We start from the raw sequence: 18829 nt of genomic DNA on the forward strand, positions 1-18829 counted from the left end.
AAAATTATAAGGGGTCTGGATAGAGTAGATAGGGAGAAATTGTTTTCATTGGTGGAAAAGGTAAAGGATTAAAGAGCATCAATTTAAAGTGAATGACAAAGGAACAAAAGGCAACAAGAGGAAAAGCCTTTTTTATGTAGCTAGTGGCTAAGATCTGAAAGTGTGATGAGACTGATTCAATTGAGACTTTCAATAGGGAATTGTAAATTACCTGAATAGAAAATAACCCAGTATGGCTACAGGGTAATGCCAGGTAAGTGAGACTGCAGAAAATTGGCACAGACATGACAGGCCAAATGGCCTCTTTCTGCACTGTAACAATTCTGCAGTTCTATTATGGGAGTTGTCCTGGGCATGGTAAGAGATTAGTATCTGGACAATGCCTAAAGAATGCAAAAAAGGTTACATATTGATGAAATAATTTATCTCCTTACTTAGATTGTGCAAGAACTCCAATCACCTCTGCATACAAATCTGCAATAATGTGCATATTCCCAGTGTTGGGTCCTGAATACCTGCAAAAATCAAGAACAGAAGGCCGATGAGATAAAAATGTATGATCAGAGTAAAATATTTTAAAATGCCGAGCTGGACCAAATTTAAACAAGATCAAAATCAAAATTAATCCCAATCAGAATCCCATGAAACAAAGCAAAAGATACAAGACAGTTCTTTTGCATCCGATAGGAATACACTATTTCAACTGAACACGTCATGTAAAGGATGTTGCACAAATCAAAAGCTGTAGCTAAAAAGCATATAATTCAATTGCCTCAGGTTCCTGTAAAAGACAATATCCCAAGTTGTATATGGTTTACCCAGAAATTTAATTAAGTGAAAATAAATCAGCAGTCCAAATTTGAAAAGCATTTTTTTGTTGAAAGGCAAAACAGAAAATCATTACTCACAAGTGAAGAAAATCCACTTGTTTTTATTTTTAAACAATAAATGCATTGTTCAGTCATGTGAATCACAGAAGAATCTCCAAAACATTACACCATTGTCACAGTCTTGAGCTTGGCACAGCTACAGACCTCATTTGCATTACATTCATAATTTTTGATGTTTTGCTTTTTAACTATATCGATGGACAAGTTTGAGATTGCAGTGTCCACATTACAATCCTCAAATCTAGGTAAGTACACAAGTTTCCAAAACATTTTGACATCAGTGCTCTTTTTCAAATTATTCTTTGTTCCTTTCTCTTGCCAAAACGTCAAGTTGAAAATGTTTTGGTTAGCTATGTTTCATGCAACCACATTTCATTCCTTTTAGCAAAGTTTTAAAAATACATTGGATGCAATAGATAAATCCAAGAATATACAACATGTATTCCCAGACCGCCTCACGATACAATATGCTAAGCCTGCCCTTCAATTCCTTTCCAAATTTTCTTGAATTATCCCTTCGCACTACTGTTCTGCTGACAAATCAAAACAATCTAACACCGTTTAACTTATTAAAGTTTACTGAAAGATGCCATATTTCAAGTTTCTTCATAATTGCTATTGCTCATATTTGGTAACATTTAAAATTTCACTATTGAATGTTTGCTTCTGTTCCAAATCCAATACTTCACCTTCTGTCAATGAATTGCACCTGTCACCTCTTTTCCCATCTTGTTAGTCTAAACACTTGTCTGTTGTATATCACGAGCTTGAATTGGAATTTGCCCGTCAGCCAAATTGGGTGCAATCAACACATTTTTAGTAGATTTCCTTAATTTCCAAGTCCATATTATTTATGCATAGTGACGAACAGCAACTCGAATAGAAAACACATCTTTCCATTTTGAAAGCCTTCCTTTACCTCTGCCTCCTTCTGAGGTCAATCTTTAGCCAATTTGATTTACTCCCCATGACATCAAGAAATGGGTGAAGGCACTGCATAAGCTATTGGCCCTGATAACATTCTGGTAATAGTACTGTACAGTTGCAACATAGTATTGTCCAGATAATGTAGAAAATTGCCCAGGTTCCATCAATCCGACCAATTGTCACCCCATTAGCCTTCTCTTGATCATCAAAGTGATGGAAAGTGTCAACAACAATGCTATCAAGCAGCACTTACATAGCACTACCCTGCTCAGTAATGTTCAGTTTGGGTTCTACCAGGGCCACTCGACTCTTGACCTTGTTCCAATAAAGAACAAATGAGCTGAACTCAGGTGAAGTGGTAGTGACTGCCCTTGACATCAGCATTTGACAGAGTGTAACATCAAGAAGCCCTGGTAAAGTTGATGTCTATGAAAACCAGGGGGAAAGCTCTCCACAGGTTTTAGCCATATCTAGCAAAAATGAAGATGGTTGTGGTTGTTCGAGGCATATCATCTCAATCCCACAGAGGATCCTGTAGGAGTTCCTCAGGTACTGTCCAAGGTCCATTGATCTTAGCTACTTCATCAATAACCTTCCCTCCATCAGGAGATTAGCAGTGAGGGTGTTCACTGCTGATTGCACAGTATTCAGTACCATTTGCGACTCTGATACTGAAGCAGTCCATGCCGAAATGCAGCAAGATATGGGCAACATTCAGAAGGTTCTTTTATTTTTCTGCCTCCGTAGATAGTTCAGGCAGTGCCCTATTGGGTCCCCACTCCACCAGCACCCCGACTCCCTCCCTCCCCACCACCCTCCTTTCCCCATCACTTCCTTCCTTTCCCTTCCATTGGTACAGAGCCGAGGGTATCTGGTCTCTCCAGCGCAAAATTTAGTGCTGTGCCATTTGTTTTTTGCAGAAATGTGTTGTGAACTGTTTTAATAATCAGAGTATCCACCCCCCCCTTCCCGTACATTGGTACTGAGGGGAGGGTACCCTGTTTCTCCAACACAAAATTAGTGTTTGTACCGTTTGGTCTTGTATATATTTTTTACTTTTTTAATAAACGATATGGTCAGTGGAAAGATAAAACATTAGAGCAGGACTATAGATTAGGGTAGGTGGCCCAAATAAGTATTCGTCATATAAATGCACAGAACATAAGGAAGAATTGAATGACTGTAGGCACAAGTTCAACGTGAAGGGTATGCTGTGGTAAACATTATTGAGACAGGATTGCAAAATGGTTTCAAAATTAAATGTACTAAGATACAAGGTCCAAATGAAAGATAAGAAAATAATAGAGGGAGTAGAGTAGTTTTAGAACATAGATCATTACAGCGCATTACAGGCCCTTTGGCCCTCGATGTTGCGCCAACCTGTGAAACCACTCTAAAGCCCATTTACACGATTCCCTTATCGTCCATATGTCTATCCAATTACCATTTGAATGCCCTTAATGTTGGCGAGTCCACTACTGTTGCAGGCAGGGCATTCCACGCTCTTACTACTCTCTGAGTAAAGAACCTACCTCTGACATCTGTCCTATATCTATCACCCCTCAATTTAAAGCTATGTCCCCTCGTGCTAGAAATCACAATCCGAGGAAAAAGGCTCTCACTGTCCACCCTATCCAATCCTCTGATCATCTTGTATGCCTCAATTAAGTCACCTCTTAACCTTCTACTCGCTAACGAAAATAGCCTCAAGTCCCTCAGCCTTCCCTCATAAGATCTTCCCTCCATACCAGGCAACATTCTGGTAAATCTCCTCTGCACCCTTTCCAATGCTTCCACATCCTTCCTGTAATGCGGCGGCCAGAATTGCACGCAATACTCCAAATGCGGCCGCACCAGAGTTTTGTACAGCTGCAACATGACCTCATGGCTCCGAAACTCAATCCCTCTACCAATAAAAGCTAACACACCGTACGCCTTCTTAACAGCCCTCTCAACCTGGGTGGCAACTTTCAGGGATCTAGATCTCTCTGCTCATCCATACTGCCAAGAATCTTACCATTAACCAGTACTCTGTCTTCCTGTTATTCCTTCCAAAATGAATCACCTCACACTTTTCTGCATTAAACTCCATTTGCCACCTCTCAGCCCAGCGCTGCAGCTTATCTATGTCCCTCTGTAACTTGTAACATCCTTCCGCACTGTCCACAACCCCACCGACTTTAGTGTCATCTGCAAATTTACTCACCCATCCTTCTACGCCCTCCTCCAGGTCATTTATAAAAATGACAAACAGCAGTGGCCCCAAAACAGATCCTTGTGGTACACCACGAGTAACTGGACTCCAGTCTGAACATTTCCCATCAACCACCACCCTTTGTCTTCTCCCAGCTAGCCAATTTCTGATCCAAACTGCTAAATCACCCTGAATCCCATGCCTCCGTATTTTCTGCAGTAGCCTACCGTGGGGAACCTTATCAAACGCTTTACTGAAATCCATATACACCACATCAACTGCTTTACCCTCATCTACCTGTTTGGTCACCTTCTCAAAGAACTCAATAAAGTTTGTGAGGCACGACCTACCCTTCACAAAACCGTGTTGACTATCTCTAATCAAATTATTCCTTTCCAGGTGATTATAAGACCATAAGACATAGGAGCGGAAGTAAGGCCATTCGGCCCATCGAGTCCACACCATCATTCAATCATGGCTGATTTCAACTCCATTTACCCGCTCTCTCTCCATAGCCCTTAATTCCTCGAGAAATCAAGAATACATCCTATCTCTTATAAACCTTTCCAAGACTTTGCCCACAACAGAAGTAAGGCTCACTGGTCTATAGTTACCGGAGTTGTCTCTGCTCCCTTCTTGATCAAGGGGACAACATTTGCTATCCACCAGTCTTCTGGCACTATTCCTGTAGACAAAGATGACTTAAAGATCAAAGCCAAAGGCTCAGCAATCTCCTCCCTAGCTTCCCAGAGAATCCTAGGATAAATCCCATCTGGCCCAGGGGACTTATCTATTTTCACACTTTCCAGAATTGCTAACACCTCCTCATGAACCTCAAGCCCTTCTAGTCTAGTGGCCTGTATCTCAGTATTCCCCTCGACAACATTGTCCTTTTCTTGTGTGAATACTGACGAAAAATATTCATTTAGCACCTCTCCTATCTCCTTGGACTCCACGCACAACTTCCCACTACTGTCCTTGACTGGCTCTACTCTTACCCTCGTCATTCTTTTATTCCTTTTAGTGATTAGTTTTCATGATTAGGGAGAAAATTGCTTCAATAATGAGAGGATATAACAAGAGGTAAGCAGGCAGTGGCGAATTAATGAGTAGTATTATGATATTTAAAAGGAATTAAGGCTGTGGTGGGATTTGTGAATATGCCTTCTGATAACAGCTGGGAAGTAGCAGATTGTATAAATACAGATGTTAGACAAGCATATAGCAATGGCAAAGTGGTTTTAATTGGGGGGGGGGGGGGGCGGGGGGGTTAGCTTTCATATAAACTGGCATAAGCAAAGTAGTATATTTCAGGAAGGTATTGAATTTATTAAGAGTCCTCCAGTATGGTTTCAGCAATATGTCTTGGAAGCAATATGGGGATCAGCCATTCATTATAGGTTTAGGAATGAGTTACGAGCCAAATTTAGTTAGCAGTCTAATGATGCATGAACATGTATCGCACAGTGATCATAACATGATCAAGTTCAGTACAAGGAGAAACATGAAACAGTTCCAACATTGAAGTTTTAGGTAAGGCTGACTTTGATGAGACAGAGACAAGTCCACAGTAAACTGGGCAAAATTGATAATGGGCAAAATGACAGATCAAAGGTGTTCAAAGAAGAATTTAACATGATACAATTTATATCACTAAGGGACAAGAATATTTGTCAAACAAAAGTCAGGAACAAAGAGAGAAAATAAAACAAAGACAAGGTATAAAAATTTAAAAAGATCCTGATGAAATGTAAAAATACAAAGAACAGTGGCTAAATATCTAAGAGAGCTTCAAAAAGGGACTATGAAAGCAAACTTACAAGGAATATCAAAATCAACACAAAGTTTACAGGTGTCCTAATATTCCAATGTTCCTTGCTCCTGGAACCACTTATTCAGATTGAAAAATTGCAAATGTCACCCTGCTATATAAGAGGGGAAACCAGGGAATTACAGACCGGTTAGCCTAACATCTGTTGTCCAGAAAAGAGGGGGCGAGCGACTGACGTGAAACTTTTCAGTTGAGCAGAGCGAGCTATACAGATTGAGATGGAATAAATAGGCCTTGTTTGATAAACCTGATAAACATTTTTGAAAAAGTGACTCACATAAAGGATGTCAATGGATGTTATTTTCATAGACTTCCATAAGGCATTTGATCAAGTTCTTCAAAGGAGGCTTAATAACTAAAGTTGATGCTCATGAAATCGAAGGTAAATTATTGATGTGGTTAGAAAATTAGCTGAGTGTCGGGAGATAGAGTGGGGATAATGGGCACGTACCCAAATTGGTAGGATGTAACTAACATTTTCAAGCAAGGGTCAGTGTTGGGACCATCACAGAAAATGTGTTGAGAATCAAAACAGGTCATTGGAATATTCTCAGTATATTCCACTGGGGAGAAATATTTCAAATTAAGTGAATCATGCACCCCATAGAGTGGGGGCAAAACAATTCAGTCAGAATTCTCATTCCTGACTGCTAATGGCTAATTCCTGCTAGGAAATGGGCACATTCACAATTTTCGCCTGAAATGTAATGCTCAGGAAAGGAGGCTAGAAAATAACAAAAAAGAGAAATGAGGTTTAGTGACTGTAGAAATTATTTATTTATTTGTACTGAGAACATTTAACGGTTTCAAAATATAAATATGCAGCCCAATTAAATGTCTGAATTGAATTTGCACCCAAGTGCTAATGTAACAGGAACAGCATATTTCACATGCCGCCCAGTCTGCTGCACATCTGAATGTTTCCCACCAGCTCTTATCAAATTAAGTCTGTTTACATCACATTACAAACAAAACTGACAAGCACAGGACAACCTGCCTGATGCAGATCTGTCACAGCTAAAATGTGATATTTATAACAGCAAGTGGGTTAACTAGTGGCATAACAGATCTTTAATCTGCTCAGGTGTATGGTAATAATTTCAGAACTTCAAATATTGTTTCAAGATATTCTGTTTGATTCTAAGAACAGAGGGCAGCACGGTGGCGCAGTGGGTTAGCCCTGCTGCCTCACGGCGCCGAGGTCCCAGGTTCGATCCCGGCTCTGGGTCACTGTCCGTGTGGAGTTTGCACATTCACCCAGTGTTTGCGTGGGTTTCATCCCCACAACCCAAAGATGTGCAGTGTAGGTGCATTGGCCACGCTAAATTGTCCCTTAATTGGAAAAAAAATGAATTGGGTACTCTAAATTTTAAAAAAAACCTGATTCTAAGAACAAAACCTTTAATCATGGTCTGGCAACCGTACAACCTCCAAACACTAGAAAAGTAGAATTAAGAGCCAATAACCTAGGGAAAAAGTCTTACTCAATCATTAACCACAAAACACTTTTCATATAAAAGGATACTCACAAACAGTGAAAAAATAGGTAAGAAGAAAAATGGAATTAATGTCTCAGGTTAAGTGGTCTTTCTGATGAAAACTCACTCGACCAGAAATGTTTCTCCCTGCAGATGCTGAGGCTTTCCAGCACTTTTTGTTTTTATTTCAGATTTCCAGCATCGAAATTAATCATAGAATTGTTGCAGCACAGAAAAAGGCTATTCAGCCCAATAAATTGACATGGCACTGATCCTGCAGTATTCAATGAACCAATATTATACAAACACATGAATTAGGAGTTGGCCATTCGACCCTTGAGCCTGCTCCACCATTCAATATCATGGCCGGTCCGATTGCAGCCTCAATGTCACATTCCACCTACCCTCGAAAACCTCTAACGCCCTCGTTAGCCAAGAATCTTCCTACCTCTGCCTTAAAAATATTCTTAACACCAGGTTAAAGTCCAAAAGGTTTGTTTCAAACACTAGCTTTCAGAGCACTGCTCCTTCCTCAGGTGAATGAAGAGGTATGTTCCATACGTATATGTTTCTGGACATACCTCTTCATTCACCCGAGGAAGGAGCAGTGCTCCGAAAGCTAGTGTTTGAAACAAACCTGTTGGACTTTAACCTGGTGTTGTAAGACTTCTTACTGTGCTCACCCCAGTCCAACGCCGGCATCTCCACATCTTAAAAATATCCATTCACCCTGCCTCCACCGCTCTCTGGGGAAGAAAGTAGATAGTTCCAAAGATTCAAGGGCCTTTGAGAGAAATAAATTCTTCTCATCCGAGTCTTAAATGGGACACCCCTTATTTTTAAACTGTGTCTCACAGTTCTAGTCTTTTCCACGAGGGGAAGCACCATTTCAGCATTCAACCTGTCAAATGCCCTCAGCATCTTATATGTTTCAATAAGATCACCTCTCATTCTTTTAAACTCCAATAGATATTGGTCCAGCCTTTCGTTGTAATGAAACCCCCATCCCAGGTATCAGTCAAGTGGATCTCCTCTGAACTACTTTTAACAAGGCCTGCAAACTGCTTAAACAAGGAGATCGAAACTGAACACAGTACTCTAGATGTGTTCTCACCAACTCCCTTTACAACTATAGCAAATCATCCCTACTTATATATTTTATTCCTCTTGCAATAAGCAACAACATTCCATTTGCTTTCCTAATTACTTGCTCTGCATGCAAACATCTTGTGATTGATGTACCAGGACACCCAGATCCCTCCCTCCATACCACTGAGTTCTGCAATCTCTCTCCATTTAAATAACTGTTTCTCTGCACTGATGCTGACTGACCTGCTGAGTCTTTCCAGCATTTTTTGTTCTTAATAAAGTTTACAATATATTTGTCCATAAATCCCTCCTGAGGCCTGGCTCACCCCATCATTGAAATGTCCTCAAGTCCCAAATCAGCCACAATTGCTGGTCCACCAGTTCCAGCATTCCTTTACCATCGGTCACAGAGACTCAGCTATTTCAGTCATACTCTCCAGAACTATTTAAAACTCTTTGTCTTTCCACCTCTCTCGACTTATAAAAACCTTATTTTAGTCCATCTTTTGCACCAAATTTTATTGCCCACCTTCCAATCTCCTTTCATAATTCAGTATTGTTCTCTAATTTACTTCCCTGAGAAGGGCCTCCTTCAAATATTTTGTTAACCAGTAAATGGCATCATAATTGAACGAGTATTAACTCAGGGAACATTGTTCACTACAGAATTTCACAGGTTAGTTAAAGAATAATTGACCTTGCTTGGGTAATGAGAGTTTGACATAGAATATTGGCGAAGCATTACATTTCAGCAAGCAACCTCACATTTTTATACATAAAACATTTACTGTGAAGGCAGAGAGCCAACTTACCCTTCCCTGTGTTTAAAGTGCTTAAAAGCCAAGTTCAGAACTTCATGTACTAAAGCATCTGGCACTGGATGAAGAGGAATCTGTAAAGCAATCAACACATCAGCATTGTTATTGGAATGCATGTTTCTAAACTGCAGGTAATCCAGGCAGCATGTTTTTCTGTTACACAGATATGGTGAAAATGTACTTGCTTCATTCCCCTACAAACGTAACTTCTCAGCTTCAATGAGTTCAAGACTATGCAACAATAAAACCACCTACTCCTTCCCAATCCCTCACATTTGCTCAAAAAAAATAATATAAATTCCCCCCCACCTCTTCTGAACACCAGAATTTTAGACCTTTCTACTTCAAATGTAGACGGAAATAAAAGGCACTTTTTTCTTTCTTCATGGTATGTGGGCATCGTTAGATGGATCAGCATTATTGATCAACCCTAATTGCCCTCGAGGAAGTGGTGGTAAACTGCCTTCTTGAACCGCTGCAGTACATGTGATGCAGGTACCACCCACAGTACTGTTAGAGAGGGAGTTCCAGGTTTTGGGCTCAGTGACAGTGAAGGAATTGTAGTTATATTTCAAAAGTCAGCATAGCGAGTGGTTTTGAGGACAACTTCCAGGTGATGGTTTTGCCATGCATCCGCTGCCCTCGACCTTCTGTTTGTAGAGGTTGTGAGTTTGGAAGGTTCCTTTTAAGAAGAGTGGGGAGTTCGTGCAATGCATTGTAGGTGGTACTCACTGCTGCCACTGTGCGTCAGTGAAGGAGGGAGGGAATGTTTGTGGATGGGGTGTCAACCAAGCGGGCTGCTTTGTCCTGGATGCTGGAAAGCTTCTTCAGAGTTGTTGGAACTGTACATATTCAGGCAAGTGGAGAATATTCCATCATATTCCTGACTTCTGCTTTGTAGACGGTGGACAGGCTTTGGGGAATCAGGAGGTAAGTTACTCACCGCAGGATTCTGCCTGTAAAAGTATTGTATTACTTCTGCGTTTAATCAGTATGTATTGTACACATATTTTGAAAATAAATGAGAGATTGATACACTAAAAACACATGATTGGAAAACATGAAAACTTACAAGCTGTTTTGCAATGTGGCAAAGACTTCCCATTAAGTTGACAAGGTTGGTTATCATGGTGATCATTGATATAATTTTCAAAATTTTGGCCATTCTTAAAAAATAATTTGGATGAAAAATTAAAATATCCATAATCATTCCTTGGGTTGGTGTATAATTTTGCGAAAACAAAAAGTGAGGGAGGGCAGCACGGTGGCACCATGGGTTAGCCCTGCAGCCTCGCGGCGCCGAGGTCCCAGGTTTGATCCCGGCTCTGGGTCACTGACTGTGTGGAGTTTGCACATTCTCCCCGTGTTTGCTTGGGTTTCGCCCCCACAACCCAAAAATGTGCAGGATAGGTGGATTGGCGACACTAAATTGTCCCTTAATTGGAAAAACGAATTGGGTACTCTAAAACATTTTTTTAAAAGAGAAAACAAAAAGTGAGGTGCAACGTTTATGATGAACACTACGGGTATCATAGAATTTACAGTGCAGAAGGAGGCCATTCAGCCCACAGAGTCTGCACAGGACCTTGGAAAGAGCACCGTACCCAAGCCCATGGCTCCACCCTATCCCTGTAACCCACTAAGGGCAATTTAGCATGACCAATCCACCTAACCTGCACATCTTTGGACTATGGGAGGAAACCGGAGCACCCGGAGGAAACCCACGCAGACACAGGGAGAACGTGCAGACTCCGCACAGACAGTGACCCAAGCATGGAATGGAACCTGGGACCCTGGAGCTGTGAAGCAACTGTGTTACCGTGCTGTCCACGTGCTTCCAGTAAGGAAGCAACAACTTAAATTTACATAATACCTTCATCGTGGAAAAACAACCTAAAATGCTTCATAGAAAAATTGACACCAAGTGGAAAATATTAAAAGGATTGACTAAAATCTTATTCAGGGTTTTATGAAGAGTCTTAAAGGAGGGAGGGAGATGTAAAGAGGTTTAGGAAGCAAGACCAGAGCTTAAGTCCAGGGCAGGCAAAGACTTGTGGGTTATTTAGTGTGGGATAAGATATACGCAGATGAGTTTTGGATGACTTGAAGTTTATGAAGGGTAATGAAAAGCCACCAAGGAAACATTGTGTAGCCACCTAAATTGGCCAGCTCCCGATTTAAAATGGCGAACGGCAAATGCTGATGGGAAAGTGAGCCAACACAGACAGAAACCAGCAGGTGCAGGTTTGCTGTGTATTTACCTCTGAAAAGGCCAGACAACATCATTACCAGCGACCATCAGCATAACAAGGTAGCAGCCATCTGCATACTGATGAGCAATCCCCGGGAACAATAAGTAACATTTGGGACACACAAAGCAAAGCCAGACTCCCCGGTGCCAGCAGGAGCCAACACAAAGGAGGTGAACAAACACCTCAAGACCGCCCATCGATCAGGGAACCGCTCCAGTATTGGAGAAATCGAACCAAGCGATTGGGACAAAGTCCAATCACTTGGGACCAGGTACAGGGTCGGCCCCGAAAGGCGGGAAGCCCCTGGGGACTAGAAGAGTTAAGCCCCAAGTTCAAATCTCTCTCTCTTCGTCCTGCCCGTGTCACCCAGCAACACCAACCAACATTGACCATGACCGGTGCAGTGACCACCGGAAAGAATTCAACACTCGCTACGAGATAGGCGCTCCTAGCTACCAATCCGTACCAACTTCGAATCCCGCAGACTCAGAACCCGAACGAAAGCCCATTTGTTCCCCTGACCTGGTGGGCCTGGTGGACCAGTCCGAAGTTAAGTATAGGCCTGTTAGTTGTAGAAGTAGCTTAGACGTAGAATTTGTGCATGAGTAGCGATTACTGTGTATAATAAATGTGCTTTGATTTGAATCTTACTAATCGGTATATTGAGTTATTGATCATTACTCGGACTTGAACCTCGTGGAGGTATCATAAAGATACCTGGTGACTCGAGAGCAAAGGTAATAAAACAGAGCAATTGAACCAAGCGGAAAGGTAGCAACATTATTTTGCGACATCCTGACGGGACCCGAAGTGGCATAACCACTCCGGGAGAACCCAAGCATTTGAATTAAAGATCCAATTGAGAACAGAAAACCACAAGGGTTTAAGCAGTTCTGATCAATACTCATAATTCGGAAGTGTGTGTATGCATGCGTAACTAACAGGGCGATAAGGTAAAACTGATAGATTTTTTGTTGCGACAAAACTATCGGGAGTTTGTACTTCGGAAAATAGCGAAAGCCGTACCCGTACTTACAGCACCGCCTTAATACCCCTGTCCCAAATTTGATGAGCAGCATTCGGATAGGAAAGATGGCAATGCAGGCAATGCAACGCCTCATGAACCCAGAGGAATTTGCGGTCGCAGCGACTAGCAGCAGTAGAGTGGGACAATGTCCCATTTGGGAGGAAGAAATCAGGAAGTACCTCAAAGGGAAAGGATGGCCCCTTTGGAGTGAATTCTGTGACAACGAGGAATCAGGCCCCTGGAGTATAGGACATATTTGGTGGGAGACCCTGAGCGAGATCCACAAGAAGAGATTAGGGATAGCTCGCAAGCCGATGGCAATCGTGTCCTGCTTGGCACAGTTGCGAGGCACAGAGGAGGTTGTTAGGACGCTCCGGAAAGAAGTAGAAGGCATACATCAAATGAGTACGGTCGATGTAAGCGAGGTAGAAAAAGAGAACTTAGAGTTAAGGAGGCAGTCCTGGTACGTGAAGAAACCGAGAAGCAGGTAGAGACATTGCAGAGGCAGTGTAGTGACCTGAAGGCAGCGTTAAGAGCAATCCACGCCGCCACCACAGAGCAAAGACAAAGCTCACTAGACCACGCAAAGTGCCGGAAGCAGATTGCAGAACTGCAATCTCTGCTTTCAGTCCAGAAAGGATTCCAAGAAAACTTTGGAGCAAAATTAGATAAGGAAGACGGCCCTGATTGGGAAGAATTAAATGAGACAGCGCAAGATATGTTCAGGGAACATGTGCGCAGGGAAAGCCACAGAAGAGGAAAGCGCCCCAACCCCCCACAGAGCAGATAGTTCAGGCTCCAATGAACCCTGTAATCACCCACCGCACAGTCACAGCAGACGACACGGACTTTTTGGATACCACCTCCTTAACAGTGACCCAATTACGGGACGCGTGTGAGAAAATCACACCGTTCCTCCCCACCTCAGACCCCCACCATTTCTTTGCCAGAGTAAAACAACAGGCGAGCATGTACGGCCTGGATGAGCGACAGCATGTAAAGCTCACAGTTTTAAGTTTAGATCCTTCAGGCGCAGCAGCCCTTCCCGACCCACAGAATGTAGGAGGAGGCACCCTTGCAGAAATGCATACCGCGATTCTGGATGCGATCGGGTATAACCGGGGTGACCCCGTAGATGGCCTCAACAAATGCAGGCAAAAGAAAGCCGAGCACCCCACAGCGTTTGCTGGACGCCTGTGGATCCACTTTGCAGCAGTCTTTGGAGAAGTAGACCGTGCCCATTTGTCCCCAGACAACATGGCCAAATGGACCCGCACCCTTATCTCCCATGCCACAGAAACAGGACAAAAAGCGTGCGGCAATTATGATCCCTCAGAGGAGGCTCATAACGAGAAGTGGGTAGTAAAGAGATTGTCCCGCACCTGGGAGCAATCTGTACAAAACAAACCCGCAGTTAAAATTCCCGAGGAAAAGCAGGCCGACGCAGATATACAGGCAGTTACAACACACCAGAAACCCGCATGGGTGAATGAAGGAAAGAACAGCCCCCCACAAAAGTCACAGGAGTGTTACAACTGTGGACAGTTGGGACACTTTGCAAGAGAGTGCAATGCCCCACGAAAGCCACAGAGAGCCCAGCAGACGGGCACTCTGAGGAAGAAGAAGACAGAGCCAATTCACAGTGTTAGCGCCCGTTCAGATCAGACGGACCTGACCGGAACGGACTGACGGTGTACGGGCTCCCCCAGTTGGGTCTGCGACACCCTTTGGGATAGGTCCGGACGACCGGTACTTACAGCAAAAACTCGGGGACAGCCCATCGAATTTCTATGGGACACAGGAGGGTCCCGCACCACAATAAATTCCTCCACCCTGTTTCAAAAAGACACATGGCCCACTACAGCCACCATCACCCTCAGCGGCTTTACAGACCACTCACAGCAGGGATACATCACATCCCCTGTACCCGTTCAAATCGGCACCATCAACACCAAGCACTCCGTAGTCTTAGTCGATCTGCCCCACACAGCAGAACACATTCTGGAATCGATTTTATGAATTCCCACAACTTATCATTTGATCCAGTCAACCAGGGTGTCTGGAAAATGGCAAAATCTGCAAGAGCCCCCGCAACGCTCAACATAGGTGAATACGTGAACAAAATTAGCGCAGTAGGCGAATTTTGGTTCAACCCGACCATGCTTAGTACAGATAAGCAGGTTACGGCAGTTCTGCAAAAGAACAGGACAGCATTCGCGACCTACAACCACGACTGTGGTCGGATGACTGGCACCGTACAGATCACAGGACCTGACCCGAGACCCCAAAAACAATATGGATTTCCCCAAGAGGCAGAGGGCAAAATCGCAAAAGTAATCAAAAGCGTATTAGAGCAGGGCGTACTTAGGTCAGTAGCCTCCACTAATAATGCCCCGATGTGGCCAGTGAGAAAGCCCGATGGATCATGGCGACTGACCATCGATTACCGGGAACTCAACAAAATCACCCCCGCAGCAGCCCCCACAGCAGCAACAAGTCCCGAGGCCATGCTCAAGCAGGGACTCAATTCCTGATTCTTTACAGTTTTGGATGTCAGTAATGGATTCTGGTCCATTCCATTGGCACAGGCATACCAGTACAAATTTGCCTTCACCTTTAAAAACCAGCAGTACACGTGGACATGCCTGCCACAAGGATTCCACAACTCCCCCTCCATTTTCCACCAACAGCTGGCAAATGGTTTCGCCAAATTCTCTTGTCCCGAATGTCTCGTCCAGTACGTAGACGACCTACTACTGCGGACAGACACCAACTATTGCAGACAGACACCAAGGAAGAGCACATCGAGCTTCTGTCCGAACTCCTGGAACTCTTACACTCAATTGGTTGTAAAGTTAACCCCAAAAAGGCCCAGATTTTGGAACACAAGGTGATATATTTGGGTACAATTATCACACATGGTAAACGCGAGATCGAGCATAAAAGGATTGACTCGATTGCTAAATTGCCCCTTCCCCAGAACGTTTCAGCCCTCCGGTCGTTTTTAGGACTGGTTGGCTACTGCCGAAACCACATTGACGGTTTCGCCAGCAAGGCAGCACCCCTCTCAGACCTCCTGAAGAAAGGGGCCCCCTGGGAATGGCTTCCGCAGCATACGGATGCTATGGACTCTTTAAAACAGGCACTCAAAGCAGCCCCCGCACTACAAGTTCCAGACCCGCATTCCCCTTACGCTCTAAAGGTAGCAACCACAGACCGCACCCTTTCAGCCGTGCTCCTCCAGGAACGGCACGAACAGTTAAGGCCCATAGCTTAGGCCTCCAGAATTTTAGATGCTGTGGAGCAGGGATTTTCAGCCTGTGAGAGGCACCTGCTCGCAGTATTTTGGGCAGTTCAGTATTTTTCGTACATTACCGGACTGAACCCCATCACAATCCTCACAGAACACACCCCCACCCAACTTTTACTGGACGGACGACTCAAGGACGGTACAGTCAGTCAAATAAGAGCAGCCAGATGCACCCTTCTTTTGCAGGGACGGGACATCACTGTGAAACGGACAAAGACCCACACTTTTTTAGCCGACAACTTACAGTACCCCGGAACCCCCCATGAATGTGAAATTATCTCTCCACACCACAACACAGGCCCCTTTATTGCTAAAACACCCCCCAGAAAGATAGGTAGTTCAACCCAGAGCCCCCAGCACACAGACACGTGTGAGCCCATAAGGATATATGTGGATGGATCTTCCACAATATTGGATGGGAAGCGCATAACAGGTTGCGGTATATATGTCGAGGATGTGCAGGGATGCGCCCTAGAAGAAATAGCAATAAAACTTCCAGGACACTTAGGCGCAGCAGAACTTGCGGCCATCGCGTATATAGTGGAACACCCAGATTTCTTCCCCAGCCCAGCAGACATATACTCGGACAGCCTCTATGTCTGCAACAGCCTTACAGAATTCCTACCCCTGTGGAAAGCAAGAGGATTTGTTTCTGCAGACAGAAAACCCTTTCCCTCAGCCCCATTACGCCGTCACATTTTAGAGAGAGCACAGAACAGGACTTTTGGTATAGTCAAAGTTCGAAGTCACCATCGTTCCTCCCCCCCTGGAAATGTAAAAGCCGACGCACTGGTTAAAGCAGGTTCCAGGCATGGATATTTTTGGACACCCCCCGAAAGCGCACCAGTGAATGCAGTTCAGGTCTCACAGACTAAGATCGAGGGTCTAGTGGAGGCCCAGAAGCAGGACAGCAATCTCAGGGAGATTTTAAAAGGAAAATATCCCGCACCCTACGAGAGGTTTAAGAAAACACTGACCACACATGACGGTATGGTGTTAAAGACACCCTTTGTGTGGTTCCTGAACAGGACAGGAATCAACTGATTTGTTTGTTCCATGACGATCATGGACATCAGGAAAGCGATCCCACTACGGCCCACCTCAGGCAGCTTTGTTGGTGGTCGAATTTAAAGACGATGTAAATCACTACATCGAGAATTGTCTTATCTGTGCCCAGAATAATCCGGACAGATATGCCAAAAAGGCTGCGCTTAGCCACACCCGAACCGTTAATGGCCCCTGGACTAGCCTCCAGATTGATTTTATAGGACCATTGCCCCCTTGCAGGAATGGTTATAAATATGTACTCGTGGTGATAGACACATTTACAAAGTGGGTGGAAGCATTCCCATCCAGGACAAACACGGCAAAGACCACAGCCAAGATTTTGACCCACCACATCTTTACAAGATGGGGACTCCCCCGCAGCATTGAATCCGACCAAGGTTCCCATTTTACGGGACGTGTCATGCAGAACGTCCTCACGATATTTGGCATCACCCAAAAAATCCACATAGCGTACCACCCACAGTCGAGTGGTATCGTGGAGCGCATGAATCGGACCCTAAAATCCACTCTCAGAAAAATGGTCCAGCAAAACAACACCACTTGGGACTCAGTCCTCCCTTTTGCGCTGATGTTTTTGCGTAATACAGTTTCAACTTCCACAGGTTACACCCCACACACTCTCATGACCGAACGCCCCATGAAAGGCACAGAATTTTTATTAGGTTTAGACTTGACCAGCCCCGAAGTGACAGCCCTCACACACGAGAAAGCAGTAGAGCAATTAGTGGATAATGTTAAAACGGCTCAGCTAGCAGCCACAGTGAAATTGGGCACCAGAAAGAAACAGAGCAAGGCTTGTTTCAACAAGACAGTGCATGCGACTGAGTACAGTGTGGGACAGCAAGTCATGCTCTCCGTATACAACCCCAGCACATTCCTGTCACCAAAGTACTCAGGTCCATACTCCATTGCGGACAAAGTAAGCCCTTCCGTCTACAAGATAAAGTAACCCAACGGAAAGACTGCGTGGTTCCATATCAACCAGCTGAAGGCATATGGAACACAGTCTAACCACTCACACCACATCATGCTCGGCGCAGCACACCACACCCCGCCCACAGCCAACGTAACCCTACCATCCCCCAACATGTCCAGCCCAGCCACGGACTCGACCTCGACTCCACCCCCTAAATATACACTCCACCCCGGAACGCCCACAGACTGCAGCAGCAGAGACAGCGACTGTGACGCGGACGACAGCCACAGCACGCCTCCCTACTATCCCCATGCAACAGGGCCCTCACCCAGCCAATCTGACCACGATTCAAGTGAACCCTTCATGATCACTTTCCTAAACAATCCCCACCACCGACAACCGACCCACAATGACGACCCCAATTCCATCCCCACACAACTAGACACCACCTATTGGCACAGAGACAACTAGTCCAGACTCGTCCGGAATTTACATAGAATTTACAGTGCAGAAGGAGGCCATTCGGCCCATCGAGTCTGCACCGGCTGTTGGAAAGAGCACCCTACCCAAGGTCAACACCTCCACCCTATCCCCATAACCCAGTAACCCCACCCAACACTAAGGGCAATTTTGGACACTAAGGGCAATTTATCATGGCCAATCCACCTAACCTGCACATCTTTGGACTGTGGGAGGAAACCGGAGCACCCGGAGGAAACCCACGCACACACGGGGAGAATGTGCAGACTCCGCACAGACAGTGACCCAAGCCGGAATCGAATCTGGGACCCTGGAGCTGTGAAGCAATTGTGCTATCCACAATGCTACCGAGAGCGATCCAAAATCATACCAAGCGGCTCTTTCAGCCCTGATACATTCAAGAGTTTGGCATCCGGGAGAAGATGACGACCTTGAGTCTGACTCCCAAAACGAGAACCCCTTTGCGACCCTTTTCGCAACCGATAACGGAGGTGTCCAGATGATGTTTTAAAGGAACCGCTTGGGAGAAACGGCGTCCTTTCTGAGGGA

At 44.5% G+C, this 18829-nt stretch overlaps 1 protein-coding gene across 4 annotated transcripts in view; it reads right to left on the reverse strand.

The window, feature by feature from the left end:
- fryl (furry homolog, like) overlaps positions 1 to 18829 on the reverse strand; it is a 683156-nt gene that overhangs the window by 366756 nt on the left and 297571 nt on the right. For all 4 annotated transcript variants that reach the window (XM_072496733.1, XM_072496730.1, XM_072496731.1 and 1 more), the window contains 2 exons: positions 9222 to 9301; positions 435 to 515 (listed from right to left, as the gene is read on the reverse strand). In XM_072496733.1, coding sequence (XP_072352834.1) covers positions 435 to 515; positions 9222 to 9301 — 161 coding nt within the window. The remainder of the gene's footprint in view (positions 1 to 434; positions 516 to 9221; positions 9302 to 18829) is intronic.

This window comes from Scyliorhinus torazame, chromosome 3 (genome assembly GCF_047496885.1).
Source record: "Scyliorhinus torazame isolate Kashiwa2021f chromosome 3, sScyTor2.1, whole genome shotgun sequence".
NCBI classification, from domain to species: Eukaryota; Metazoa; Chordata; class Chondrichthyes; order Carcharhiniformes; family Scyliorhinidae; genus Scyliorhinus; species Scyliorhinus torazame.